Source organism: Eubalaena glacialis, chromosome 10 (assembly GCF_028564815.1).
Source record: "Eubalaena glacialis isolate mEubGla1 chromosome 10, mEubGla1.1.hap2.+ XY, whole genome shotgun sequence".
NCBI classification, from domain to species: Eukaryota; Metazoa; Chordata; class Mammalia; order Artiodactyla; family Balaenidae; genus Eubalaena; species Eubalaena glacialis.
This window is the reverse complement of record NC_083725.1, coordinates 14,299,461-14,326,523: the sequence shown is the minus strand read 5'-3', so window position 1 is coordinate 14,326,523 and position 27,063 is coordinate 14,299,461. Positions and strand designations below refer to the sequence as shown.

Below are 27,063 nucleotides of genomic sequence, written 5' to 3'. Positions count from 1 at the left end.
TAAGTAGCAGAGCCAGGATTCAAATCTTGACATTTTGGTTGTAGTGTTTATACTCTTAATCTTCATTTGTACGAAATGCTGTCTCTCTGGCAGACACAGCCATCCTGTTTCCCAGTGCCCCCTAAGGAGAGGTCCAGACTCCTGGCTCCCTTCTGGGTTTGGGAAGAAAGGGAAGGCGTGCAAGGGGCGGTGGTGGGAACATACTGGTCTCTGCTTTGCACCAGTTAAGCCGGAGATTGCCCAGGTTGGGGCCAAGTACCAGGAAGCTCAAGGCCCGGACCTCCTGGTCGTCCTTTTTGCCCTGGTGCGTGCGAACCCGCCTGCCAACGTGACCTGGATCGACCAGGATGGGCCGGTGACTGTCAACGCCTCTGACTTCCTGGTGCTGGATGCCCAGAACTACCCCTGGCTCACCAAACACACCGTGCAGCTGCAGCTCCGCAGCCTGCCACACAACCTCTCCGTGGTGGCCACCAATGACGTGGGTGTCACCAGCTCCTCGCTACCGGCCCCAGGTGAGCACTGCCAGCCACGGGCCCAGCAAAGCCTCGGATGGGTGTGGGATCATGGTGCAGAAACAGGAAGGCTTGTTGCCTTTTGGGTGAGTCTGGTGAAAGCTGTCCCTGGCCTCCTGGGGCAAGGAGGACAGAGTAGTGACCTGTGGCATCTCAGAGTTGGGGGGCCCTGCCCGCTTGGAACCTAACCAGAGAATGACCTGCAGGGCTCCTGGCCACCCGGGTGGAAGTGCCACTGCTGGGCATCGTTGTGGCTGGAGGGCTTGCCTTGGGCACCCTGGTGGGGTTCAGCACCTTGGTGGCCTGCCTGGTCTGCAGGAAAGCGAAGAAGACCAAAGGTAGGGCCAAAGCAGGGCGGGGGCAGAGGGTGGCTGGGGAAGGGGAGACGAGGTCAGGGGGTGGGCAGCAAGGCCATGGGCAGCGAGTGGAGCTGGGCAGAACGTCTCTGACAAGTGGTAGGACAGGTCTTCCTGGGCATGGCCATGATTTAGACCGCATACATCCCAGGTAGCAGGGCCAGGCACTGGGAAGCCAGTCTGGGCATCTGAGAGACCCCTTGCCTGAGGGTTCTGGGCCTGAAGAGGGCAGGGGGCAGAGCCCAGAGCAGGTGGGCACACGGAGACAGTGCTGTGGTTTCTTTCTCCTCAGGCCCCCCCCGGCGCCCATCCCTGATCTCTAGGTAACTCTCCCTGGGGCTGGGTGGACGGGCCAAATGGAGAGGCAGCATGGGGACGGGGGGATCCTGGGCTTTCTGGTAGTTTGGGAACGGGCCACAAGCAGGAGTCTGTGCCCGCTGGTGCCAGGGCCCATCCAGGCCTATTTCTGCCCTGTAGTGACTCCAACAACCTGAAACTCAACAACGTGCGCCTGCCGCGGGAGAGCGTGTCCCTCCCGTCCCACCTGCAGCTCAACGACCTCACTCCGGACTCCAGAGGTACATCCAGGACCCTCTGTTGGCCCCAGCTTTATCTCTGGAGGTGCTTCTGAGAAAAAGAGAGACCCTGGGCCTTAGGAGGGTCTCGACCCCATCGGGCACACACCTCACCCCGGGCACCATCCCCTTTGTCACCCCACAGGGAAACCAGCAGACCAGCAGATGGCTCAGGACAACAGCCAGCCAGAGCTTCTGGATCCGGAGCCCGGCGGCCTCCTCACCAGCCGAGGTATGGGAAAGGGGCCTGCTGCCCTGCTGCTCTGCTCCCCGGCCCTTTTGCTTGTGCCAAAGGCCTCTGAATCCCCAAGGGGCAGAGAGTGGTCTCCCAACTTCCAAGGAATGAGGGTGACTGAGTCTCCCGGGATCTCTGACCCGCAGGTTTCATCCGTCTCCCAATGCTGGGCTACATTTATCGGGTGTCCAGTGTGAGCAGTGATGAGATCTGGCTCTGAGCTGAGGCTAAGACAGAGGGTGCCTTCTTGGCCCCTGGGCACCCTCCCGGTCCTCCTCCAAGGCATCCTCTGCCTGGCCACATTGCCAACGGGAAGAGGCCATGCCACTGCCACTTTTGCTTGTCCTCTGGGTCACTGGTATCCTTGGCAAGGCTGCCAGCTGGACCTAAGCCCTTGTTCCAACTCTGGTTGAGGGCCTGCATGATGCCCTGTGCCCAGGCGGATGGGGCTCTCTGTCCAGGTGTGCCTGGAGGTCATCCAGCATCTAAGCGTGGCATGGCCCTGTCGGCTTGGGGCAGCTCTGTGCCCCACGCCGGTGCTCCTCAGCACCATGTACAGCAGGCATGGGGCATGCCTGGTTGGGAGGGCCCTGCACGTCCTGGATCTCCTTCCTATGCTATGCAGCTTTGTTCCCTCAGGGAAAATTTAGGACCCTGCTAGCTGTAGAGAACCAACCTGCCCTTTGCACAGGAACTCACCTCTGGCCCAGCAGCGCTGGCCGAGCACAAACCAGTACCCTTTGCTGCACACCTCTCTGCCCCAGCCCCCTCCTGGGCATCATAGGTTATACATTGGACCTTCTCCACTTCTTCACTTGGCACTAGACTTCCCCACTGGCCTGGGCCCTGGTGGTGCCAGCGCCTGGTGTTAGCACAAGAAAGGGGAAGAATGGGAGGTGAGAAGCCTGGTGCGTCCAGGCCTGCATGTAGCTATGCCTTGTTTTCTTACAGTGTTAGCACTTTAAGCACGTCTTCCCGGGAGGGGGTGAGCAAGGGCCCCAGGGCCCTGTCTGGGGCTTCCCCAAGTCTGGCCTTTTCATGATTCACTGTGAGTGCCCTGAGCCCTCGGGGTTGACGGGTTCCCGCTCAAAGTATCTACCCCGCTATGGGACCCCAGCCCTGGACCCCATCAGCAGGACCCTGACTGCCCCATCAGCAGGAAGCTGTTCTTCCTGTCCCATCCTCTGTTCTTTAGGGGATGGCCATAGTGGCACATAACTTGACAGTGCTGGAAACCTTAGGGGGACATGGAAAAAGGAGGGAGATCACATATCCCAAAACGACCCAAGAACACTTTTGAAAAGCAACGTGGAAAAGATTGCAGATTAACAGAGTGCAAAGTGTATTTTTCCCTTCTTGATATCTTGTTTTGTAATTTTTCTCACGTTACTGCCGAGGACAGTGCTGAACACGTGGTAGATTCTCAATAAACTTGACTGAGTGAATGCTGCATGTCTGTTTCATTCCCTCAAATATGTTTTTTTTTTTTAACTGAAGTATAGTTGATTTACAAAGGTGTGTTAGTTTCAGGTGTACAGCAACGTGATTCACACACACACACACACACACACATATATTCTTTTTCAGATTCTTTTCCATTATAGGTTATTACAAAATATTGACTATAGTTCCCTGTGCTATACAGCAGGTCCTTGTTGTTTATCTGTTTTATATATAGCAGTGTGATATTCTACTCTTAAGTCTTTTAAATCTGGAAAAATTAAAAGACACAAAAAGAATTTATAGTGCATTGAGATAAAAATTTTTTAACACCATGTGGTCTGTTCTAACTGAAAGAGTTACTACTTACCTCTATACAGCAGTGTGTATCTTTTAATCCCCAACTCCTAATTCTTTTTTATGGATGAGAAATACTCCATTGTGTGAGAGAGAGAGTGTGTGTGTGTGTGTGTGTGTGTATCACATACTCTTTATCCATTCATCTGTTGATGGACACTTAGGTTACTTTCAAGTCTTGGCTATTGTAAATTGTGCTGCTATAAACACTGGGGTGCATGTAACTTTTAGAATTAGAGTTTTCATCTTTTCCAGATACGTGCCCAGGAGTGGGACTGCTGGATCATACGGTAGCTCTCTTTTAAGTTTTTTGAGGAACCTCCATACTGTTTTCCATAGTGGCTGCACCAATTTACGTTCCTACCAACAGTCTAGGAGGGTTCCTTTTTCTCCATACCCTCTCCAGCATGCTGAAGTGTTTAAGGGTGAAGTGCACTGATGTCTGCAACTTACTTGAAATGTATCAAAAAATAAGACTGACGAATGGATAGAGAGGTATGGACGTGTGATAAAGCAAATATAGCAAAATGTTAACTGTAGGATTTAGTTGGTGAGTATTTAGAACTCACTGTACAATTCTTCCAAAATTCTTTTATTTAACAGTTTTCATAATAAAATATCGGGGGGGGGATACCTGATCTAGTTACTTCTCTGATATTTCTGAAATCTTTTTGATATAAGGATCATGGAATTTTCAAGCATTACTAATACCCTTAACATGACAGTTCAATCTTTCCTGGGAAAGAAGACCAATTTTTATTTTTATTTTTTATTTTTGGCTGCACTGCACAGCTTGCGGGATCTTAGTTCCCCAACCAGGGATTGAACCCGGGCCCTTGGCAGTGAAAGCGTGGAGTCCTAACCACTGGACCGCCAGGGAATTCCCCAATTTTTATTATACTTCACTCACCTAATCTTTAATCTTTACCCTCCAATAATGGGCAGGTCACTAGTTACCTTGAGCTGGAACGTACAGCAGTCCAACATTTTGGGCAGGCACACACAGCTCAGGCTGCATTTTCCCACCTGGACTATGTTTTACTGAATTCCTCCAGACACAATAGACTATTTAGTCAAGACTTGTAAAAGTTAATGGTCAAGTTTGTGCATTGCTGGTGGGAATGTACATGGTGCAGCCACTATGGAAGCTAGTATGGCAGTTCCTCAAAAAGTTAAATAGAGAATTACCCTATGATCCAGCAATTCCACTTCCAGGTTTATTCCCCAAAGAACTGAAAGCAGGGACTCTAACGGTTATTTGTACACCAGTATTAATAGCAGTGTTATTTGCAGCAGCCAAAAGGTGGAAATGCAAATGTCCATTAACAGATGAATGGATAAAGAAAATGTGGTATATACACACGATGGAATATTATTCAGCTTTTTAAAAAGGAAGGCCATTCTGACACATGCTGCAACATGGATGAACCTTGAAAACATTATGCTACGTGCAGTAAACCAGATACAAAAGGACAAATTGTGTATGATTCAACTTATGTGGTACCTGGACTAGGCAAATTCATAGAGACAGAAAATAGAAGTTACTGGGGACTGAGGGAGGGAAAGGAAGGAATCGTTGTTTAATGGGTCCAGAGTTTCAATTGGGGATGATGAAAAAGTTCAGAAGCTGGACAGTGGTGATGGTTGCCCAACAATGTGAATGTACTTAATGCCCCTGGATTGTATACTTAAAAATAGTTAAAATGGTAAATTTCATGTTTTGTGTATTTTGATTTTTAAAAAAATTTTGATTACTGATTCAATCTTCTTACTAATTATAGGTCTTACAAATTTTCTTTTTCAGTATTGGGAAGTTTTGTGTTTCTAGGAATTTGTCCATTTCATTTAGGCTATCCAGTTTGTTGGCATACAACTGTTCATAGTACCCTCTGCTCCTTTTCACTTCTGTAGAATTGGTAGTAATGTCCCCACTGGCTGGAGTTATTTGAGTCTCTCTTAGACAGTTGGCTAAAGGCCTTTCAATTCTGTTAATCTTTTTGAAGAACCAACTTTTGGTTTTGTTGATTTTCTCTATTGTTTTTCTATTCTCTATTTTATTTATTTCTGCTCTAATCTTTATTATTTGCTTCCTTCTGCTAGCTCTTTTTTTTGGCTGCGCTGTGTGGCAAGTAGGATCTTAGTTTCCTGACCAGGGATCGAACCCACGCCCCCTGCATTGGAAGCGCGGAGTCTTAACCACTGGACTGCCAGGGAAGTCCCCCTTCCGCTAGCTTTGAGTTTAGTTTGTTCTTCTTTTTCTAGTTCCTCAGGTTGTAAAGTCAGATTGCTTATTTGAGATCTTCCTTCTTTTTTAATGTAAGCAATTACAGCTATAAATTGCCTCTGAGCACTGCTTTTTTTTTTTTTTTTTTTTAATTTATTTATTTATTTATTTTTTATTTTTGGCTGTGTTGGGTCTTCGTTTCTGTGCGAGGGCTTTCTCTAGTTGCGGCAAGCGGGGGCCACTCTTCATCGCGGTGCACGGGCCTCTCACTATCGCGGCCTCTCTTGTTGCGGAGCACAGGCTCCAGACGCGCAGGCTCAGTAGTTGTGGCTCACGGGCCTAGTTGCTCCGCGGCATGTGGGATCTTCCCAGACCAGGGCTCGAACCCGTGTCCCCTGCATTGGCAGGCAGATTCTCAACCACTGCGCCACCAGGGAAGCCCTGAGCACTGCTTTTGCTGTATCCCATAAGTTTTGGAATGCTGTGTTTTTGTTTTCATTTATCTCTAAGTATTTTCTAATTTCCCTTGTGATTTCTTCTTTGCCCCATTGGTTAAGAGAGTATTGTTTAATTTACACAAAATTTTTCAGTTCTCCTTATTGTTTTCTAACTTCATTCCATTGTGGTCTGAGAAATTACTTTGTTATTTACCTTTTTATTTATTTTTATTTTTATTTATTTATTTAAAAATAAATGTATGTATGTATGTATTTATTTATTTTTGGCTGCGTTGGGTCTTCGTTGCTGCGCGTGGGCTTTCTCTAGTTGCGGCGAGCAGGGGCTACTCTTCGTTGTGGTGTGCAGGCTTCTCATTGCGGTGGCTTCTCTTGTTGCGGAGCACGGGCTCTAGGCACGTGGGCTTCAGTAGCTGTGGCACGTGGGCTCAGTACTTGTGGCTCGTGGGCTATAGAGCTCAGGCTCAGTAGTTGTGGTGCACGGGCTTTGTTGCTCCGCGGCATGTGAGATCTTCCTGGCCCAGGGCTTGAACCCAGGTCCCCTGCATTGGCAGGCGGATTCTTAACCACTGCGCCACCAGGGAAGTCCCACACATTTTTCTTTTTCACCAAGAATTTTATTGAATAATGTATTCACTAACTGAATGAACTTTTTGGCCAGCCCAATATTTCATGGATGTGTAATCTTCTCATCTCTCTTTGACAGTGGTTCTCAAATTTGTCTGCATATTGAAATAATCTGAGGAACTTAAAAAATATGGATTCTTGTATCCTACCTCCAGAGATTGTGATTTTATTAGTCTGGTGTGTTGTCTGGGAGAGGAAACTTATCTTTAAAATATCTCCAGTTGGGACTTCCCTGGTGGTCCAGTGGCTAAGACTCCGCACTCCCAATTCTGGGGGCCTGGATTCGATCCCTGGGCAGGGAACTAGATCCCACATGCTGCAACTAAGAGTTCGCATGCCGCAACTAAAGATCCCACGTGCCGCAACTAAGACCCGGTGCAGCCAAATAAATAAATATTAAAATATATCTATATATATATCTCCAGTTGATTCTAACATGCAACCAAACATGAGAACCACTGCTCTATGAATATTATAGGTAAAAAAATTTTTTTCATATCTTGCCTGCTTTGCTTCTCTGATATCCTTTGTTCTGTTTTTGTCTTTTTCTGGCTTTCTTCAAATGCCTGGTGACTGTACATTCGTATTTAAGAATGAGAGTTGCAAGCATGCCTGCGCACACATACACACACACGCACAAGAATGAGATACCCCCAAGCTGAATGGAAGTTGATGGTAGGTAGGGGGCACCAAATAAGTCTGTATGCTTGAAGACTCCCTGTCAATATCTTTAGGTCTTTTCTCTTTGGCTGATCAGTTTCCCAAGGGAGGACTCTTCCGATATTGTGCTTTGGAGAGATAAGCCGGAAGAGGGCTGAGGGTCTCATTCCTCATTCCTCTATTTTGTCCTCTTATTTTAAATATGGCCCCTTATTCCTGTCCTCAGAATTGCTTGGTGTTCTCATGTCCAGAGGCTCCGTGGTTTAAAGGGGACCATCTTCTGTCAGGGTAAGGAGGTGGGCAGCACAGACGGGGAAGGCTCTGGGGATCCCATCTTTCTACAGACCTTCAGCCAATCCTCCTGTCTGCAGCCCCTCCCTGCACACATGCCATCAGAAATATCTGACACTTTCGATTCCTGATCCTTTCCAAGACTCTGCAGTGTCAAATGGCTTACTTCTTATTGGTTTCTCTGTCCCTCTCCTCTACTGGAAATCAAGTATCAGGTTTTTTCCCCTCCCCCTGCCCACTAAATCTGTTACCACTTGTCCATCTTTCAAAATTGTATTGGTCTCTGGTCTACAGTCATTTTCTTTCCTATTATCTGTCCTTGCTGGTTTATACCTTTAAAAAAAAATTACTATACTGTCATTTTAGGAAGGTTAAAGGAGGGAATGCAAATGTAAATACTTGTGTTCAATTTTTGTTTATTTAGAAATGTTGAGAGCCTGGGATAGCAGAGGGGAGGGACACTTCAAGCCAGGAAAATAGACTGCATAAAGGTTTAGTCAGAAGAGGGAACTCATGAATCATGTGTAGAGCATGGCAAGCAGGCTGGTTTTGCGGTTTTCGCTGGGGAATTAGAAAAATGAGAATCTCGGGGCAGGGAGAGAATAGCCAAAAGGAAAGTCTAAAAGGCCAAGTGAAAAATTTATACTTAGTAACATAATTATTAGATCTTACATTTTGTGGCATTTAATCATCTTTTCACATATTTTCGCCCATAGGACAAGCCTAAGAGTTAAGTTAGTGTTTATTGTAACTGTTTCATAGCTAGAGTAACTGAGGCATAGAAGTTAACTTATTTTTCTAGGGCCACAGATCAAGTAGCCAAAAGAGAGTAACCTCAGATTGTGGAGGAGGAGGAGCCCACGATGGAAACAGTGTCCGAAGGTGCTCACTGGAGAGCTCAGTGGATGTGCTAGGGTAGGGAGACAGGCTAACGTAACAGGCCTGCGCATCAGCCAGTAACTTAGGCAGGAAGTACAGCTGATCCTCATTATTTGCAGATTCTGTATTTGTGAATTCACTTACTAAAATTTATCTGTAATCCTAAAATCGATACTTGCAGTGTTTTTACAATCGTTTGCAAACATGCTTAGAGCAGTGAAAAATGTGAGTCGCCTGACACGTACCTTCCCAGCTGAGGCTGAACAAGGCGACGTCCTGCCTCCTGGTTTCGGCTCTCACACTCTAAATGAGTGCCCTATCCGAGGTCTATCTAATGCCTCATTTTTTGCTTGTTGGTGGCGGTTTCAGTGTTTAAAATGGCCCCCCCGGGACTTCCCTGTTGGTCCAGTGGCTGACTCCATGCTCCCGATGCAGGGGGCCTCGGTTCGATCCCTGGTCAGGGAACTAGATCCCACATGCCACAACTGAAAAAAAAAAAGATCCCCCGTGCCACAACTAAGACACGGCACAGCCAAATAAATAAATACAATAAATATTTTAAAATAAATAAATTAAATGGCCCCCACCCGCATAGTGCTGAGGTGCTGGCTAGAGTTACTAAGTGTAGTAAGGCTGTCATGTGCCTTACAGAGAGAGTGCGTTAGATAAGCTTCATTATGGCATGATTTACAGTGCTGGTGGCTGTAAGTTCAATGAATCAATGGTTGTTGACGAAAATGTTAGGACAGAGGCACACAGGAACCTTACCTTCTATTTCCCCCAGGAGCAGTGGTTCAGTATTTGCTAATTCAGTGTCTGCGGTGACTTGATAGAACATAGCTACTGTGAATAACGAGAGTCGACTATACTTACTAGTGCTGAGTCTCAGTTCTAGCCAAAGAAGGCAGTCTGATTGTTCCCTGAAAACCTGATGGAGAATCTGAGTTCCTATCACGTTTTTGCCTCTCTTTTTCCTTGAGTGAAATGTGAGCATTAAAGGCATCCATCTGAGAGCAGAGCACCTGGTCCCAACATGGTGTCAAAGTGAGGCCTGAGCTCAGATGTTCCTGCTCAAGTTCAAGCATGAGGCGAACATCAGAGTTGGCTTAAGGGTCTGTAGGAAACGATGCCCCTCCTGTCACGTGTTTCTCGGGTATGTATTAGGCTGTAGCATCTTACTGTAATTTTCCCCTCCGATCAGTTCTTGCCCCGTATTTCAGTACTTGGCTCCATTACCCGCCCAGCTGCTCAAGCCAGAAAACCTGGGAGTCACCCTTTCTTCTTTTCCCTCCCCCACATTCTATCACTAAGTTCTGTTGGTTCCACCTCTCCTGGTTGTTTATCTGTTGCCTCGTACCCCACACCTTCCCTTCTAAACTTTCTGCGGCTCGATTTTCCAGATTCCCTTGCCAGCTGTTAATTTCTGCCAGTGGGAGGCACCAGCAAGCTAGGAGAGGGTGGGAGAGAGGAGGCAGCAGCCCTTGCCCAGGGTGGCTGTAGTTCGGGTGAGGGTCTCGGACCTGCGACAGCTCTTCTGTTTCCAGCCGCTGCAGTGGACACTCCCCTTTAACCTCTTGTTCCTTCAGCACTCTCCATTCTCCCTTTTGTTTCTTCAGCCCTTCCAACACTTTTGTAACCAACTGCCCATACTTAACATCCTTTGTTAGAAATAACTAGTATGGTTTCTGACTTCCTGACTGGAGCTTAGCTGATATAACCTCCAAAATGTTTCCTGAATCTGTCCATCTCTACCACTACCACCCAGTCCAAGACACCATCATCTCTCAGCTGGGTGACTGCAATAGCTAGGCTCCCTGAGTCCACAACCAGACAGGTCTGGAGCTAGACAGGCAGGTAGCCTGTAAGGCAGGTAGCACTACCTGGTGGGAGACCCCCAGAAAAAATAAGCTCTGGGAGAAAAAAGTTTCCCCTCTATTGCCAACCTTGGAGGACTGGGGTTTGATTTTATTTCACAAAGTTGATTTGCTTAAACTGCTATTCACTCAATGCCTATTCCTAGGCCAAGTTCCTTATCTCTGCCTTTGCTCAGTCTGCCTTCTCTCTTTCATATTAAAGGACAGCAGGATAACCTGAAAGATAAGAGCATTTTATTTGTAAAATCTTTGCCAGCTAACTTTAAGAATGAAAGAAAATAATTCTATTGTTATCTCAAAAGAACATCTTTTAAGCCTTCCTCCCAACCTGAGCATCCTGGGATCCCAGGAATTCCAGTGCTTCTAACTCACATCCCCACAGTGGTGTAGATGCATAATTAATTTCCATGGGAAGGAACTCTGACACAGGCATTAGCCATTTAACGACCATGGGCAGTGCTTTCTGGCAGAGAGGGCAGTAAGACGTGCGCTGTCTCCGAATCAAGCTGTGAGGCAGGCAAGGCTGCCAAGTGGCTGACAATGATCCCTCCTTCTCAGATGGGGCAGAGAAGCCAGCTCAGCCTTGAAACAGAGTGACATGGGAGGTGTCTCAGCTGAAGGTTAATGTCTCTGCATCTCCTGCTTGGGAGGTGGAGTTGGATGGAGGGGTGAATGCTTTCTTGCCTTCAGCTAGAGCTTTAAAATGCTGTGAGGAGAGAGAGGGAACGTGAAGGATTGGGGACATACTAGTTACTACATTTTAGCAAGAACTAACCTTGCTTCCTGCTTCCATTCATTAGGCCACTTGGTTCTCCTGTAAGAATGACTGTCCACTGTAGATCCTTACCTAGCCTTGTCTAAGGCCCACATTGCTTCTACTTCCCCTTCCTTTACAAGCCCCACCCCTGCCTGCTTTGCAGTTCCCTTCGTGATGTGGAAGGGTGATGGTAACTCCAGGCAGAGACGTCCTCCATTGTCACAGGACAGAATCACAGCAGACCCCAAATAGTGGCGACAGCAGCAATCCTCACTACAGCTTAAGTCAATCTCCAATGCTCGTCTCACCTGTGAGTTCTTGAATTCCGAGTAGAGGGAAAAGAGCAGGTGGAGGGACTGAATCCGACTCTTGTAGACGGGGATGTCTAGGACGGCTGAAATCGAGAGCTCCCGTGAGCAGAAATAAACAAAAACCCGGAAGCTATGGGGAATTTCTGTTGAGGATGGCCAGTCCCCTCCCAGACGGGATGTGTTACTATAACTCTGTGGGTTAAATACCCAGCAGGTAGTCACATAAACCCAAATACCACCCTCGCATGCTGCCAAATAGCACAACGGGCTTAAAGTAAAGGCTGTAACTCAGAGTAAACCAGCCTTTTCAACAGCCCACAATGAATTTATCCAGAGATGGGGGTCAAGGAAGGGATGGAAGGGCTTACCACAGATCATGTCTATGTACTCTGCCAGGCTGCAATCAATCTCTGCTGTGGGCAGGCTCACCTAGGAGGGGCACGGGATGGACCCGAGTCAAAAGGCTGAAATTTCAGTGGTCCTAGCATCACTCACTCTCTCTGAAGGAAAAGAGCTCCGAGCATAAGGGGTGACATGGGCTGAATTGTGTTCCCCCAATATTCATACGTTTAAGTCCTAACCTCTAAATGCCTCAGATCATGTGACTATATTTGCAGATATGGTCGTAAAAAAGAGAAGTTAAAATGAGGTCATTAGGGTGAACCCTAATCCAGTATGACTGGAATCCTTATAAGAAGAGGAAATCAGGACCTAGACACATACAGAGGGAAGACCATGTGAAGACACAGGGAGGAGACAGCCAAGGAGAAAGGGTCTAAAAGAAATCAACTCTGCTGACAATTTGATCTCCAACTTCTAGCTTCCAGAGTGTGAAAAAATAAATTTCTGTTGCTTAAGCCACCCAGTCTGTGGCAGTTTGTTATGGCAGCCCTAGCAAATAATACAACGTGCCTTTTCTTTTCCCCCTGATCAGTAAAGTGGAATTGGTTATACTCATTAACTACCAAAGTAGCAGATGATACAACAGGACCAAAATATTTTATAAGTAAAATATACTGCCATGCAGTCTTCCTGTGTGTATTTGTGAAGAAGAAACTGGACCCAAGTTATGGCCAAGTATTTATAGTTACTTGGTGTTAGAAGGCCTAATGGTCCTTGGACACCACAGGAACAGAAAAAAATGACATGACATCTCAGCAGGCTCCAGATCTAAACTCATATTGTAAGTTTAAAAACCACTGGCTTCTTAAAAATTTTTTGTTCTCTTTTTACAAAAACCAGAGTAGATGGTTCTGCAATTTCCTTTTTCCACGTAACAACATGTCATTGGTATCTCTCTGTATCAGAGCAAAATAAGGCTAAATGATCTTCCACTGTGTATTTCACTGAATGGATGTACTACAATCTATCTATTCAATTCCCTAATCAGACATTTTTCTTCAGCTATAGCTTTAAAATGCTGTGAGAAAAGAGACTGTTTTCAAATTCTTTGCTTTTACAACAATTTCTCAATAAACACGTACCAAAAACTCTGTCTTCATGGAGCTTATATTTTAGTAGGGAGAAACAAAAGACAAAATAAGTAAGGTATACAATATGTTAGAAGGTAAGTATCATGGAGAAAAAGCAGGGAAAGAGCTTGGGGAACGTGGTGTAGCAATTTTAAACACCATGCCCAGGAAGGACCTGTTATCATCTTTGCTCAGTTTTCTTTTCTTGATATGTAAGAGCTTTTTGCTTGGACAGTAATGTTGTCACATATATATGTAAGTAACTTCTTTTCTTCTTGGCCGCGCCACATGGCATGCGGGATCTTAGTTCCACGATCAGGGCTCGAACCCGTGTCCCCTGCATTGAAAGCGTGGAGTCTTAACCATTGGACCGCCAGGCAAGTCCTGTATAGTTTTATTTTTGTTTTAACTGTTTAATTCATTTGGAATTCCTGTATGCATATGGTTGAGGCTTAGATCTATTTAATTTTTCTCAAATGGCTGGTCAGTCATCTCATCACAACCCATCCTATCTCTAATCATTTAATTCCCAGCTAGGTTTTTTTTTTTTTTTTTTGGCCACGCAGCATGTGGGATCTTAGTTCCCCGACCAGGGATCGAACCCACGCCCCCTGCATTGGAAGTGCGAATCTTAACCACTGGACCGCCAGGGAAGTCTCTCTAATCATTTAAAATAACCATCTTTCTTATACAACAAATTTCTACATTTACATGGGTTTGTTTCTGGATTGTTATGTGCTGCTGATCTATTTCTATTCCTAACCAGTACCTTATTGTTTTTACTACAGCTTTATTATGTGTTTCTGATATCTGACAGGGAAAATCCTCATTTTTTCCCTAAAATTTTCGTGATTAGTCTTAAAAATTTATTCTCTCAGATAAACTTTGTTACCGAATTTTCAATTTCTAAAAAAATGCAGTTAAAATCCTAATTGAAACGGCCTTCCATTTCCACGGTGAACTGGGGAGGACTGACAGTGCTGAGCGATTGACCCCTCCCTCCAGGAACATGGCTTGACTCCTCATTCACTCAGAGCTTGTGTCTGCCCTTCAGTAAAGTTTTATAATTGGTTTTCAAAAAAGTCTTGACAATTTCTTATTAAATATATTCCTGGGCACTTTTAAAAAATTTAGGATCATTATGAATGGGACTTCAGTTTCTTAGAATAGCATATACACCTCTGTGGAAAAGGTAGAGTCTAAAGTGATAATACAGAAAGTACATATGTTCATCAAAAGGTATGTACTCATAGTAATAGGACAGTAATATTACAGAGTAATTTGTAATATCCCCAAACTGGAAACTACCCAAATGGCTATCATAGAATGGATATATTCAAACAATGGAATACCATACAGTTGTGAGAACAAATATATAACCATGATGTGTGAACCATATGGATGACTCTCCATATGGATGAACAATATAGATGAGCAAATAAATAAGACACAAAGGAACATGATTATATTTAGATAAAATACAAAACTGGCAAAACTAGGGAGTTCCCTGGTGGCCTAGTGGTTAGGATTCTGGGCTTTCACTGATTCCAGGTTCAATCCCTGGTCGGGGAACTGAGATCCCGCAAGCCACGCGGCAGGGCCAAAAAACAAAAACAAAAAACAAAAAAACAGGCAAACCTAATCTGTGCTATCAGAAGTCAGGAAAATAGTTACGTTGGGAGGTGGAAGCCTGAGGGGGCTTCCAGGATGCCAGAGATGTTCTGTTTTTTTGATCTGATGTGTTGGTTACACAAAGGTGTTCAGTTGGTGAAAGTTAATCAACACTTATGTGTATGTTTCTGATTTTGTATTATACTTTAATTTAAAAGTTAATGATAATAGTAATACAAGAAGAGAGAAAACACTGGGCCCTAGAATGAATGCCACACTTTCTTAGCTCCTGCTACCTTCCACTCACCTTTCCCAAAAGCTCTTCAAACTCTGGAGACCATTCCTGCATCAGCATGTCAATATCGGGCATAGGCCTACAAGTACAGAGGTAAACGTGAATAGAAAACATGGGCCGGTATCAGCAATCTCTGCAACAGGATATTCTAGACTGAAGGGAGATTCTCAGTCTGGCACATTAGGATTTCAGGAGAACATAGACTGGGTGGGCCAAACTTACCCAAGACCTGGGGTTTGGAGAAGCTGGCTAAGTAATAATACCAGATAAATCATAATCTTTATGTCTGCACTCTTAGCCAGTAGCAGCCAGGATCCATAGATCCTCAGGTTGATATATCTCAAATATGCCCCAGCCTAGGGACCCCCTTCTCAGAAGCAATGGCTTTATAGGTGGTGACTGTTACCATGGGTTACTACAGTGAAGAATGTACTATTTCTTACCTGGTGTAGTGCACAGTCGCAGGGGGCTTGGAACGGTGTAATTCAGAGATGCTCTCAATCCATGTGTCAATGGCTTTGGGATTCTTTTCTGCATCTTCCAGGCTCTTTACTTTCATATGTTGCTAGAAAAGTAAGGGGAAAGCCTGGCTGATGGCATTGAAGGATGTTTTTTTGTTTGTTTTTCTAGAATTTAAAAAAAAATAAATTTATTTATTTATAAATAAATGCGTTGGGTCTTTGTTGCTGTGCGTGGGCTTTCTCTAGTTGCGGCGAGTGGAGGCTACTCTTTTGTTGCGGTGCACAGGCTTCTTATTGCTGTGGCTTCTCTTGTTGCGGAGCATGGGCTCTAGGCGCCCGGGCTTTAGTAGTTGTGGCACACGGGCTCAGCAGTTGTGGCTCACGTGCTCTAGAGGGCAGGCTCAGTAGTTGTGGCACACGGGCTTAGTTGCTCCACGGCATCAGGGATCTTCCTGGACCAGGGCTTGAACCCGTGTCCCCTGCATTGGCAGGCGGATTCTTAGCCACTGCGCCACCAGGGAAGCCCTTGAAGGATGTTTTTACTCTTGTTTTTACAGAGTGGCTCATCATATGCTGCTATTTCGTATTCAAGGTAGCTGCTGAAAAGGGAAGCCTGCCAGCAGCCAAATGAAGATTATAGGAAACCCTGATAAAATCTTCTGCAGCCAGGGGAAGGGGGCAGGTCAATAGGACAGGAATGACCACAATAAGATACCATTTCACACCTACTAGGATGGCTAGAATAAAAAAGACGGACAATACCAAGTGTTGGCGAGGATGTGGAGAAATTGGAGCTCTAATTCATCGCTGGTGGGATTGTAAAATGATTCAGCCACTCTGGAAAACAGTTCGGCAGTTCCTCAAAATATTAAAGTTTCCGTATGGCTCAGCAATCCCACTCCTACCTATATACACAAGACAACAATATATGTGCATGCAACAACTTGTACACGTTCATAGACGCAGAATAGAAATGGAAACTGGTAAATGGATAGACAAAATATGGTATGTCCATACAATGGAATATTATTCAGCCATAAAAAAGGGAATGAAGTAGTGACCAGGGTTTAAGAGCAGGGGAAATGAGGAGAGGAGTGACTACTAATGGGTATGGGGTTTCTTTTTGTTTTGGTTTGGTTTTTGGCCCCACCTCGCAGCTTGTGGGATCTTAGTTCCCCCACCAGGGATTGAACCCTGGGCCCACCGCTGTGAAAGTGCTAAGTCCTAACCACTGGACCGCCAGGGAATTCCCAAGGGGTTTCTTTTTGGAATAATGAAAATGTTCTTAAATAGTGGTGATGGTTGTACAGCTCTGTGAATGTACTAAAAGTCACTGAATTGTACAATTTAAAAGGGTAAATTTCATGGTAGGTAAATTATATCTTAATACAACTGTTATTGAAAAAAATAGGGCTGGTTGAAACCATAGCCATCCCTTTTAATAGGCAGTAAGTCAACTGTTCAAATACTAGCAAGGCTTCTACTCTCGGCCCCCTGGAGCTGGGGCCTGTGCTAGGCTAGTATCTTACTGTGACGTTGTGCTGTTTGGAATTCTCTGTTAACCAAAGTGAGAGCACTGTAGGGTCCGACTGCTTTGTAGAAGGCTCATCCAGTACCAGTAGGCCAAGGCTGTCAGGCTTTCCATCAGGACGTGGAACCTGGTTAGGAGAAAGGTAAGAAAGCAGAGAAAAAAAACATGGGAGGGATATAAAAAGGTACACTTGCTTCCAATAAGCTGAAGAGGAAGAACTCTTCTGGTTCATCATTATTTCTAGTATTAAAAAGCATGCCTGGGACTTCCCTGGTGGTGCAGTGGTTAAGAATCCACCTGCCAATGCAGGGGACACAGGTTTGATCCCTGGTCTGGGAAGATCCCACATGCCACAGAGCAACTAAGCCCGTGCGCCACAACTACTAAGCCCGAGTGCCACAACTACTGAGGCCCGAGCGCCTAGAGCCCGTGCTCCGCAACAAGAGAAGCCACCGCAATGAGAAGCCCGCACACCACAACAAAGAGTAGCCCCTGCTCGCCGCAACTAGAGAAAGCCCACGTGCAGCAATGAAGACCCAAGGCAGCCAAAAATAAATAAATAAATAAATAAATAAATAAAAGAAGACAAAATGTTTTAAAAAAAAAAGCATGCCTGTATATCATGCTGTACTAAAATACTACCTAGAAAAAAATACATGATCTATAGGACTTTAAATATAAAGCTGAAGTCATGGATAATTAGGAGGCAGATATATGACAAATTTTTAACACCTAATGAGATAATCAATTATTACCTAATAGCAATGAGTATGGAGTTGAGAGCAAGTTAAGAACTCCAGTGAAATGAAGAATATATATTAAGGTAGCTATTGCTAGTCAGGGAAATTAGTGGAACTGTTAGAGTGATAGAGGGGTCAGAAGAAACACCTAAGGAGTCAGTTTTAGGATGTTCTGACTGTACCTTTAAGAATGCATCAATATCCCCGACAGCTGGGATAAAATCAGGAATGAAAGGTTTCAGTTTGTGGTCCAGGTCAATCAACTGAGGTGTATACCTAGGAGATATTGCCACGGGAAGGTGGAGACTGTCAGAGAAACTTACTTTATTATTCAGGCTGAAAAAACCTAAGGGGAATGGCCATGTTTCAGACTAGAGGAAGGAAAGGGCAAGGCAGGGCTGGGGGTTATGGTGGGAGGGCCTGGTACTCACCTACTGATGTACTGGAAGAGTTCCTTAATCTCAGGAGAAACTGGCAAATGCTCATAATCTGCAGGATCATAGGCCCTGGGGAAAGGAAAATGTGGTTCAAGGTAGCCAGAGAAGAGCAGGGGTTGCTGAGCCCTGGTTCAGGCCGGGTGTTACTCTGGCCACAGGGCATATGACTCTGAACCTAGTTTCTGCTCCACCCACATCTGCCTTTTCTGAGCAGCTTGCAAGGTAACTTTAAAAATGATTATAATTAGCGCTCAGCTATCTCTGACAATGAAGAACAGAGCTACAGAAAATCCAAAACATAATTTAAAAAAATTTTGGAATGTAGCAGAAATTGTTTTCCCTTTTTTTTTTGAATGAAGGGGATGAAGAGAAAAGATGGAATGAGATCTTAATTTCTGACGTGAAAATGGTTTACGCCAAGAAAAAAAGCAATTTTTACAAAGATGTTTTTCAGTGTTATTTATAAAAGTAAAAAATTAGAAACAAAATGTCCAGCACTTGAGAGATGGTTAGATATGTCAAGATGAATATTGCAGTTATTAAAAAATACTTGTATTAATACATGAAATGTATACAGTAAAAAAGTAGTAGAGTACATATTAATGACTATAATTAAGTAAAATGTAATGAATCGACAAAGTATATAAGTGACTAGGAGAGTTATTTAAGGTTCTTCTGGGAAGAGTTGCTTAACAAAAAAACTAAATAGTTTATATTTCCCCAGATTATAATTTATGGAAGCAGAATCATGAAGTAAACTGGGAAGCATGAAAAGTCAGTCTGGTATTAAACATTTGCCTAATTTACTTAGTGTCTACCTTCAGGTGGATAATTCAAAGGTAACTTTTTATTTTTATTAAACTACTTCATTGAATAAAGTATGCATGCACATGATAGGAAATAAAAGGTACAAAATGTATACAGTGGAAAGTTATGTCCCCTTCCACCCCTGTTCCCTTGCCACCAAGTTCCCCTCCCAAGAATAATCAGTATTATTAGTTCCTAGGGTAGACTAGAGATAGCTTATGTAATATTTGTTTTATACACATGGTAGCACAGCATAAAGACTTCTATACCTTTTTAAAATGTAACAATGTCCCTTGGAGATTGTTCTTTACAGTGCATAGAGTGCTGCCTCATACTTTTTAATGGCTAGAAAGAATTCTGATTGGCTACACCAGTAATTGTATTTTAAGTGAATGGGCTTTAGAATCTACTTTGATTAAAACCTACAGGGGTGGGCCATGATTAATGTAGCACCAGAGCTGGAACATGGTGAGGAGAATTTTTACTGAAGCATCATGCAGGAACATTTTGCCTCAATACAGGGTTCTGGATGCACCTATTCTCTACCCGTCCTAAAAGGGTCTGAGCCTAAAATAGAAATGTTCCTGTGCATGTATGTTTTCCTTGCTAAACAGAAATGCTTTGTTATGTGTATAAATTTATCTTCTCTTCCCTAGAATGTGAACTCCTTGAAGTCAGAGACCATCAGTTAAACTGACTCAGCAAATCCTCGTAAAATCCCTGAGCCCACAGGTGTTTCCGATAGTGCAAGTGACATCACAGGATTCGGGCAGTAGAGCCGAAAAAGAAGGAAAACTCATTACACTGGGTTTCTGAGCATCTGCTAATCCTAAATAGAGGAGATCAAAAGAGCTGCTGGAATTTCACTTCTCACTGACGTCCTCCTGTCCAGTGTTCTGAAGGAGGCGTTTTCCTCCTTGGCAAGGGGGCTTTCCTCACCCTTCCAGAGGGGCCCCATGCTCTTCATCATCATCATCGTCATCATCAGAATCAGTTTCAGATGAGTCATCGTCGTCGTCATCATCATCGTTTTCACTAAAGCCCCGCTGAGGCGTGAGCTGCGAGGTCTTCTTTTTCTCCTGAGATAGGGCAGGAGATAGAAAGGTCCAGGTAAGAAGAAATTTACTGTTCCTTTACCCAGTTCTCTCCTAGTGCTCTAACCAGAACCCTCCCGCCTGACACCAATTCACTGGAAAGAGAAGGAAGCACTCCCCAGAAGGGCCTCGAGAACCTTCTTCTGCTCCTCCTTAGCTACTAACTAAGTCCCCACTATAACCATGGTCTCTTCCTCTGCTCGAGGCTTGGGTATAAATTTTATCCAATACATATCTCTTTTACCTATTACTTAGGAGATTCTGAGAACTCTGCATAAACTTTATCCAGTCAGCTTCAACTCTAAAACTGAGGGACTTCTGAAGAAGAAAGCAACTCTAAATATAATAGTTATTTTGGGAAGAAATGGGGGAAGATGAAATAGGGAAGACACACTTTAGGGAATCTTAATACTCACAAAGATCACAGGGAGGAAATATAGTATTTAATTTGCAAGACTGCCCAGGGTAAGCTGCTTGTAACTATCAAAAGAAGAAAGTTCATAATCAACCCTGTGCCTGGATTCTGACCAGCAGTTCCGGAGACTGTGGGTTTTCCCTTTCCATTCAATGGGTATCTGACCTATGCATGGTTCCCCTCCCTTCCCCCATAAGTTAAATGCAATGACTGTACATTATATCTCAAGATAAGAGACTCTTCTGTCCTTGGCATTACGACCTACCTTTCTGGGCTTCTGGTTCTAGATGTACCACCCCACCCTCAAGCCGACGAGAAGGGGTGAGGTGGTGCTTGGGCTTGCCGGGGCAGTTGGGACAGGGTCCATGTCTTTGACTCTAGGGCCTGGAGCCTGTGGCATGCCCTCACTTAGGACCTAAAGGGTGGCCAATTGGCCCCCTTTAAAAATAGGTTTTTCAGGCTTGGTTTCCATATGCCATATGGCTTACACTGAGGTTAAGAGATGATTGGTTCTAGTTTTTTAAATTATTTAACGTTTCTTTTACATTAAAGCAGCTACTGACATATAAAACTGTGACACATTACAGGACATCAAAAACTTCTTTGGGTTACATTCTCCTCTAAGCATAACACAGATTTATTATACATAGATAAAAATATTTTTTAACTAATCTGTAACATGTGAGACTGACGACACAGTTGCAGAATATGCCTTATTGGTATACAATCTCCCATAGTGTTCTTTCCTAATTCAAAATCTGCCCAAATTATTCTTGGTCACATGGGAAGCAGTCCGGCAAGGGGAGATTTTTAAGAATATCGTCAGCTCAAAGATTATTCAAAAGTGGATCCTATCTGCTGATTCTGGGTGCATATTAAATTGGAGAGATAAATGAGCCTTGAATATTGACTACATCATGATGAAAACTAGAAAAATTTAGGGTGAATATACAAAATTAGGAGGTCAATTTAGGAAAATTGTTCACTTTTCTTTTGTCTGCTTCCTCAAAGTAGTGCTTTGCAAAATCTCTGACCTATGGGAGAAGACTTTATATACCACAGACAAGATGCCAAAAAATTACTTTGTAGGTAAGATGTCAAACAGCACACTAGTCACAAAGTGGGGCTATCTTAAAACATTACCTTTTAGACTGTCTATGAAATCCATCTCTGTTGCTACAGCTTTCTGCATTACTTCAAATATTCTCCTTCACCTGAGTTTTCAAAACGCCTGTTCTTGGAGGACGATTAAAACATAACCATTGGACCATGTGCTAAGCCTAAACACAGGGGCTGTTAGCCCACATGTGCAAATTTAAGGCCCTATCTGGCTAGAGCTGTAGGCGTCTTCTCATCTCGCTTTCAGAAACGGTGATTCTCTTGGTTCATAGAATAACACCAAAGTGACATCTGGGCCTTAAGACTTCAAAACTAAAGTCTCTTTCACAAAATACTAGCAGTATCACAACTGTTGACAGTGAACCAATGCCAGGATCAATCATTCCAAACTTTCTTTATCATAAGAATTACTTGGAGTGCTTGCTCAAAATATACATTTGCAGGCTTTTACCTTCAAGATTCTGATTAGGCAGTTCTGGGTGGGGACTGGAAATCTGTTTTTCTAAATTAAAAAAAAATTTTATTTATTTACTTATTTATTTATTGGCCGTGCCACGCGGCATGTGAGATCTTAGTTCCCCGACCAGGGGATCGAATCCATGCCCCCTGCAGTGGAAGCACAGAGTTCTAACCACTGGACCACCAGGGAATTCCTATCTGTTGTTTTTTTTAAATAAGTACCCCAGTTGATGATTATGACCAGAAAAGTTTGTGAAACCCTGGCCTGTGTTATATGAAACTTCTCACCAGAACATCAGCTATAACAGTAAGCTTTATTCCTGAAGGAGAGTCAAAATCTTAATGCTCTTGGCTCTTGACTGTCCTCCATGAGCTCAAAGGAACCCAATCACTGGAGGTGAGTATTTAAGAAATGTTTGCTACTGAACTAGTGTCATTTCAAACTAACTACTAAAAATTCAAAGCAGAAATTTCACAAGAAGCTGTGGGTTATACTGCACCTTGTTATTTTCCTCTTCGTACTCATCACTGCTGTTGTCAGCCATAGTCTTGTTAGGAAGATGGGTGGAACGACGAAGTCCTTGGAAGAAAAGTTTTCCCTTTAGGTTATTGTATTTTGGATGTTTTTAAAAAATATTTATTTGGTTGCGCTGGGTCCTAGTTGTGGCAGGCAGGCTCCTTAGTTGTGGCATGCAAACTCTTAGTGGCGACATGCATGTGGGATCTAGTTCCCCGACCAGGGATCGAACCCAGGCCCTCTGCATTGGGAGCGTGGAGTCTTAACCACTGTGCCACCAGGGAAGTCCCTAGGTTATTGTTAAAATGATTTTCAAAGACAGATATTTTTCGTTTATATTTTATGCTCTAACCATTTTATGGAACAGGGTTTATAAGAATATCTAGCTGAAAGACAGGAAACTGAATTCTAGTCATGGCTCTGTCAATTCAATTCGAGATATACTTACTAAGTATTACTATGCTTAAGGCATTAGGTTAGACATTATACTGATTATCTGACATTATATAAATAGCATAAAATCTGCCCTTAGTTTACATATTGGTGAAATGAGGTTAGTAATTAGTAAAGCAAAAGGAGTGCTGGATTTATAGTCAGAAGACTGGGTTTATAGGACAACTCTATCAGGTGGACAAAATGACTTAACCTCTCTGAGTCTCAGTATTCCCACTTCTAAATGGGGTCAGTAATATTTCTCAGTCAGGATTGTTGTAAGGATCAACTGAAAAAAATTTTATGTGGAAGGAAATGACCTAGTTCCTGGCAAATAGTAGTCACAAATATGAATCTCAATCAGTGTCTATAAGATAAAAGCAATAAAATATTCTGAACAATTAAAAGCATAACCAGATGTAAGATATTATTAACTGGCATGAAAACATGTTCAATGATTTCTAAGTCAAATGAATGCCCACTAAACACCATTTTTCTGCCTTTTAAATTGCCTAAATTGAAAACAAATTATAATGTCCACAGGTGGCAAGATTATAAATGTGCTCAAGTCAAAAACCTGGGTGTCAGGGGACTCCCCTGGTGGTCCAGTGGGCAAGACTCCGAGCTCCCAGTACACAGGGCCCCAGTTCAATGCCCGGTCAGGGAACTAGATCCTGCATGCTGCAACTAAGAAGCCTGCATGCAGTAGCTAAAAGTTCGCATACTGCAACTAAGACCCAGCACAGCCAAAACAAACAAATAAATAAATAAATATTAAAAAACAAAAACAAAAAACCTGGGTGTCAGATAACCAACAAGGACCTACTATATAGCACAGGGAACTATACTTAGTATTTTCTAATAACCTATAAGGGAAAAGAATCTGAAAAAGAATAAATAAATAAATAAATAAATAAATAAATAAAACCAAATTACTGTGCTATACATCTGAAAGTAACACAACATTGTAAATCAACTATACTTCAATAAATAAATAAATATGTATGACAGGCATTAAAAAATTAATTAAAAATTAAAAACAAAAAAATAAGTAGGTCAATGACCTGGTTAAAAAAAAACAAACACCTGGGTGTCTAGGTGTGTCTGGGTGTCTTTCCATACACCGAAAGACTGAAAGCAGGGACTCAAACAGATACTTGTACACCAATGTTCATAGCAGCATATTCACAATTGCCAAAAGGTGGAAACCACCCAAGTGTCCATCGACAGACAAATGGATAAACAAAATGTGGTTATACAAACAATGGAATATTATTCAGCCATAAAAAGGAAGGAAATTCTAACACATGCTACAGCATGAATGAACCTTGAAAACATTAAGCTACGTGAAATAAGCCAGATAGGAAAGGACAGACACTGTATGATTCTGCTTATGCAGTACCTACAATAGGTAAATTCACAGAGGCAAGTTAGAATAGAGGTTACCAGCAGCTGGGGGGCGGGGGGGAGGGGAGGGGAATGGAGAGTTATTGTTTAACAATAACTCTGTTCAGGATGATGAAAAAGTTCTGGAAATAGAGAGTAGAGATACTTACGCAACAACACGAATGTACTTAATGCTACTGAATTGTACACTTCGAAATGGTTAAAATGGTAAATTTTATATTAGGCAAGTTTACCACAATAAACAAACAACCCTGGATGTCATCCTCGATTCCTAACTCAAGAGCTAAATCCAATCCATCAGCAAGTCTTAGTGATTCTACTACAACAATACCTCTAGCATTTGCCAATTCTCTCTATTCTCAACTTCCTCCCCACATCCAAGACACTATCACCTCAACTCAGCCATGGCGACGGTCCTTCTAACTGGCTCCTTGCTTTCACCTTTGCCCCTTTCAATCCATGCCATGCATAACAGCAGTATGGCCTCTAAAGCCCTGCTTGTTATACCTCCTGACTACCTCTGAGGTTACTCTCTCCTACCATATGCTGGTCTCTTTCAAGTCCTCAAACTAACCCAAGTTCTTTCTGGCCTCAGGGCCTTTTCACATTTCACTAGCTGCTCCCTCTTCCTGGCCTACTTTTCCTCTGTGTCTAAATCCTTCTCACCTTTCAGTTTCAACCATCATCTCCTTAGGTCTTCCCTGACCACTCCATCAAAAGTAGATCCCACTCCTCACCAATATTCTCCATAACATCAAACTCTTTGCTTCCATCAATGCACTTAACACATTTGTAATTGTGTTTCTTTATTCATTTGGCATCTGTCTCCCATAATTACAGGCATCAGGATGGCAGGGTCAGTGTCTCTTTTAATATTGTATACCTGGGAATTCCCTGGCGGTCCAGTGGTCAGGACTCCGAGCTCTCCCTGCCGAAGACCTGGGTTCATTCCCTGGTTGGGAAACTCAAATCCCACAAGCCACGTGGCGCGGCCAAAACAAAGAAACAAACAAAAAACTGTATACCTAGTGCCAAGCATAAGGCTGACAGATAATAGGCATTCAAAAAATGTTTGTTGAACAAATGATGGTGTCACGTCCTCTAAAAATATTCTGTTGAGGTTTCAATTGGAATTGCAGGTTAAGGATAGGTAACTGAAGCATCTTCAGAACTGAGCAAAAGAGTTTTGATAAATTAAACAAACAAACATGAACCCCTGGCAGACTGTGGGCAGAACAGTATCATGAAGTAAATGGCGATGGGGAACACTGGTTAGGTTGATGGAAGATCCTGCAATCTGGGTGGCTGTGTTTTCTCCCCCCTTAACTAGTTGGAAAACAGAAGCAATGGCAAGTAACTTGACTCTGAAAGCCAACATCTGCTAATAGAAAATAGAAAATTCTTGGGGACAATCATGAATCCATCCTGCAACCCTCAAGGTGGTACCTACCAGGGTCAAACGTATTCTCCATGTGGTAATAGACAATTGTTTTGTTTCTGTTTCTAAGAAAGTATGGCTAAGTTCTAAGCTACATGTCATTCACGCGAGATCAACAGTTTTGATTCTCATGGTGTATTTGGAGATGACTCTTTTTTTTTTTTTTTACAAATTTTGGTTTGTTTTTAATAACCGCTGACTTACAAATGCAAAACAAACAAAACAAAGAGAAAAACAAAAAACAACCATTTCTCTTCTTTCCTCTTCATGCCTCTCTTACCTTTGTGTCTTGTGGTTGGAGCATAAATACTCGCAACCTCTTCAGAGTCGTTAATCTCTAGACGCTCATCATATGTCTGGTTTTCAACGATCTTGGTCTAAGCAAAAGGAAATATGATTACAGAGCTCCTATCACGGGACATTAAGCACTCTGTGGGGAGGTGGATTCCAAACCAGCATTGGTTCCTCTTCCTTACCCAAGACACCAGTTTTACCTGAAACCTTCACCCCCCCAATTCAAACTTTCCTTAAGGTTTCTTGGCCCCAGGTCAAGCAGTTAAGTCATTGTGCTGCAGCCCTTATTTAGGAACTGCTGGCAGGCTGGCTGAGGAACGAGGGAATCGTGGAGAGAAACGACAGCCAATTTCTGCAGCAGCTCCCCAAAGCTGTAAGATACCCGCGCAAGGGCAAAACAGTATTCGTCTGTAGATAACGGCTGTCTCCTCCGGTTCGATCAGCTTCGCAAGGCGGCCGGAGTTTCTCAGGGGAGGCTGTAGAGGCTCTAGAAAGAGTTCTGTCTCGGGGGTTATCAGGGAGGGAGGGGCGTTCCCCGAAGAGAGGGTAAACTCCAGTCTCTTGGTCCCACCCAATAATCCCGAAAGCATCACCCTCACCCCCACCACACCACCCCCGTCTTGTATGTCAGATCCCACTTAAGTTTCTTGGGGAGTAAAGGAAGCAGGATGGTTGGTGATGGCGTGAAGGAAGGGGGCAAAGAACAGTTGTCAAGAAGATGGGAAGAGGTGGAGGGGAGATGGGAGAGGGAAGGGGAGTCCTTTCTATTCCTCTACAGAGGGAGAAAGAGAGTTCTCTTCTGCTAGGGTAAGTACGAATTACCTGTAGCCCCTCTGAATCCGTCTCCTCTATGTGGAAAGAACCCCAGCCTAAGGCTGGGGTCTCACTTCAATCTCAGGCCAGGCCACTTCTACTTGGAAGAAGGCCAAGGGCTTCTACTCGGAGCAACCGGACTGTTGTCAGTCGCTAAGCAAAAAA

The 27,063-nt window shown here is 43.7% G+C and overlaps 2 protein-coding genes across 11 annotated transcripts in view; one reads left to right on the top strand and one right to left on the bottom strand.

Moving 5' to 3' along the window:
• The window catches only part of TMEM25 (transmembrane protein 25), a 20,369-nt gene extending 1,459 nt beyond the window's left edge, over nucleotides 1-18,910 (top strand). For 3 of the 8 annotated variants that reach the window (XM_061203501.1, XM_061203503.1, XM_061203500.1), the window contains exons 3-9: nucleotides 225-515; nucleotides 722-853; nucleotides 1,164-1,194; nucleotides 1,349-1,449; nucleotides 1,592-1,678; nucleotides 13,336-13,405; nucleotides 18,828-18,910. In XM_061203501.1, coding sequence (XP_061059484.1) covers nucleotides 225-515; nucleotides 722-853; nucleotides 1,164-1,194; nucleotides 1,349-1,449; nucleotides 1,592-1,678; nucleotides 13,336-13,405; nucleotides 18,828-18,834 — 719 coding nt within the window. In that variant the 3' untranslated portion in view covers nucleotides 18,835-18,910. Of the gene's footprint in view, nucleotides 1-224; nucleotides 516-721; nucleotides 854-1,163; nucleotides 1,195-1,348; nucleotides 1,450-1,591; nucleotides 1,679-1,827; nucleotides 3,118-13,335; nucleotides 13,406-18,827 lie in introns of those variants that run through there. The other 5 variants (XM_061203508.1, XM_061203504.1, XM_061203505.1 and 2 more) reach the window with 4 other exon arrangements.
• On the bottom strand, nucleotides 10,708-27,063 carry IFT46 (intraflagellar transport 46). Of its 3 annotated transcripts, XM_061203509.1 has the most exons (12): nucleotides 26,908-27,063; nucleotides 26,072-26,168; nucleotides 22,498-22,577; nucleotides 19,850-19,989; nucleotides 18,098-18,172; nucleotides 17,849-17,942; nucleotides 16,925-17,053; nucleotides 15,378-15,499; nucleotides 14,947-15,013; nucleotides 11,925-11,985; nucleotides 11,554-11,639; nucleotides 10,708-11,194 (listed from the first exon to the last, which is right to left on the bottom strand). In XM_061203509.1, the coding sequence occupies exons 3-12, from the start codon at nucleotides 22,540-22,542 to the stop codon at nucleotides 11,099-11,101; spliced, it is 915 nt and encodes a 304-aa protein (XP_061059492.1). In that variant the 5' UTR covers nucleotides 22,543-22,577; nucleotides 26,072-26,168; nucleotides 26,908-27,063; the 3' UTR covers nucleotides 10,708-11,098. The 3 variants fall into 3 exon arrangements, with proteins under 3 accessions (XP_061059492.1, XP_061059494.1, XP_061059493.1); XM_061203511.1 differs by lacking the exon at nucleotides 16,925-17,053; XM_061203510.1 differs by lacking the exons at nucleotides 10,708-11,194; nucleotides 11,554-11,639; nucleotides 11,925-11,985 and adding an exon at nucleotides 13,074-13,365.

What these genes read in the sequence shown, in the direction of transcription:
- IFT46 (XM_061203509.1), bottom strand. Translation starts at nt 22,542, where the DNA reads ATGGCTGACAACAGCAGTGATGAGTACGAAGAGGAAAATAACAAG. An exon ending in ATATTGATGCATTCTTAAAG is followed by an intron (nt 17,054 to 17,848) that starts GTACAGTCAGAA and finishes TCTCCTAACCAG; the next exon opens with GTTCCACGTCCTGATGGAAA. An exon ending in TTGAAGAGCTTTTGGGAAAG is followed by an intron (nt 11,986 to 14,946) that starts GTGAGTGGAAGG and finishes TGCCCCTCCTAG; the next exon opens with GTGAGCCTGCCCACAGCAGA.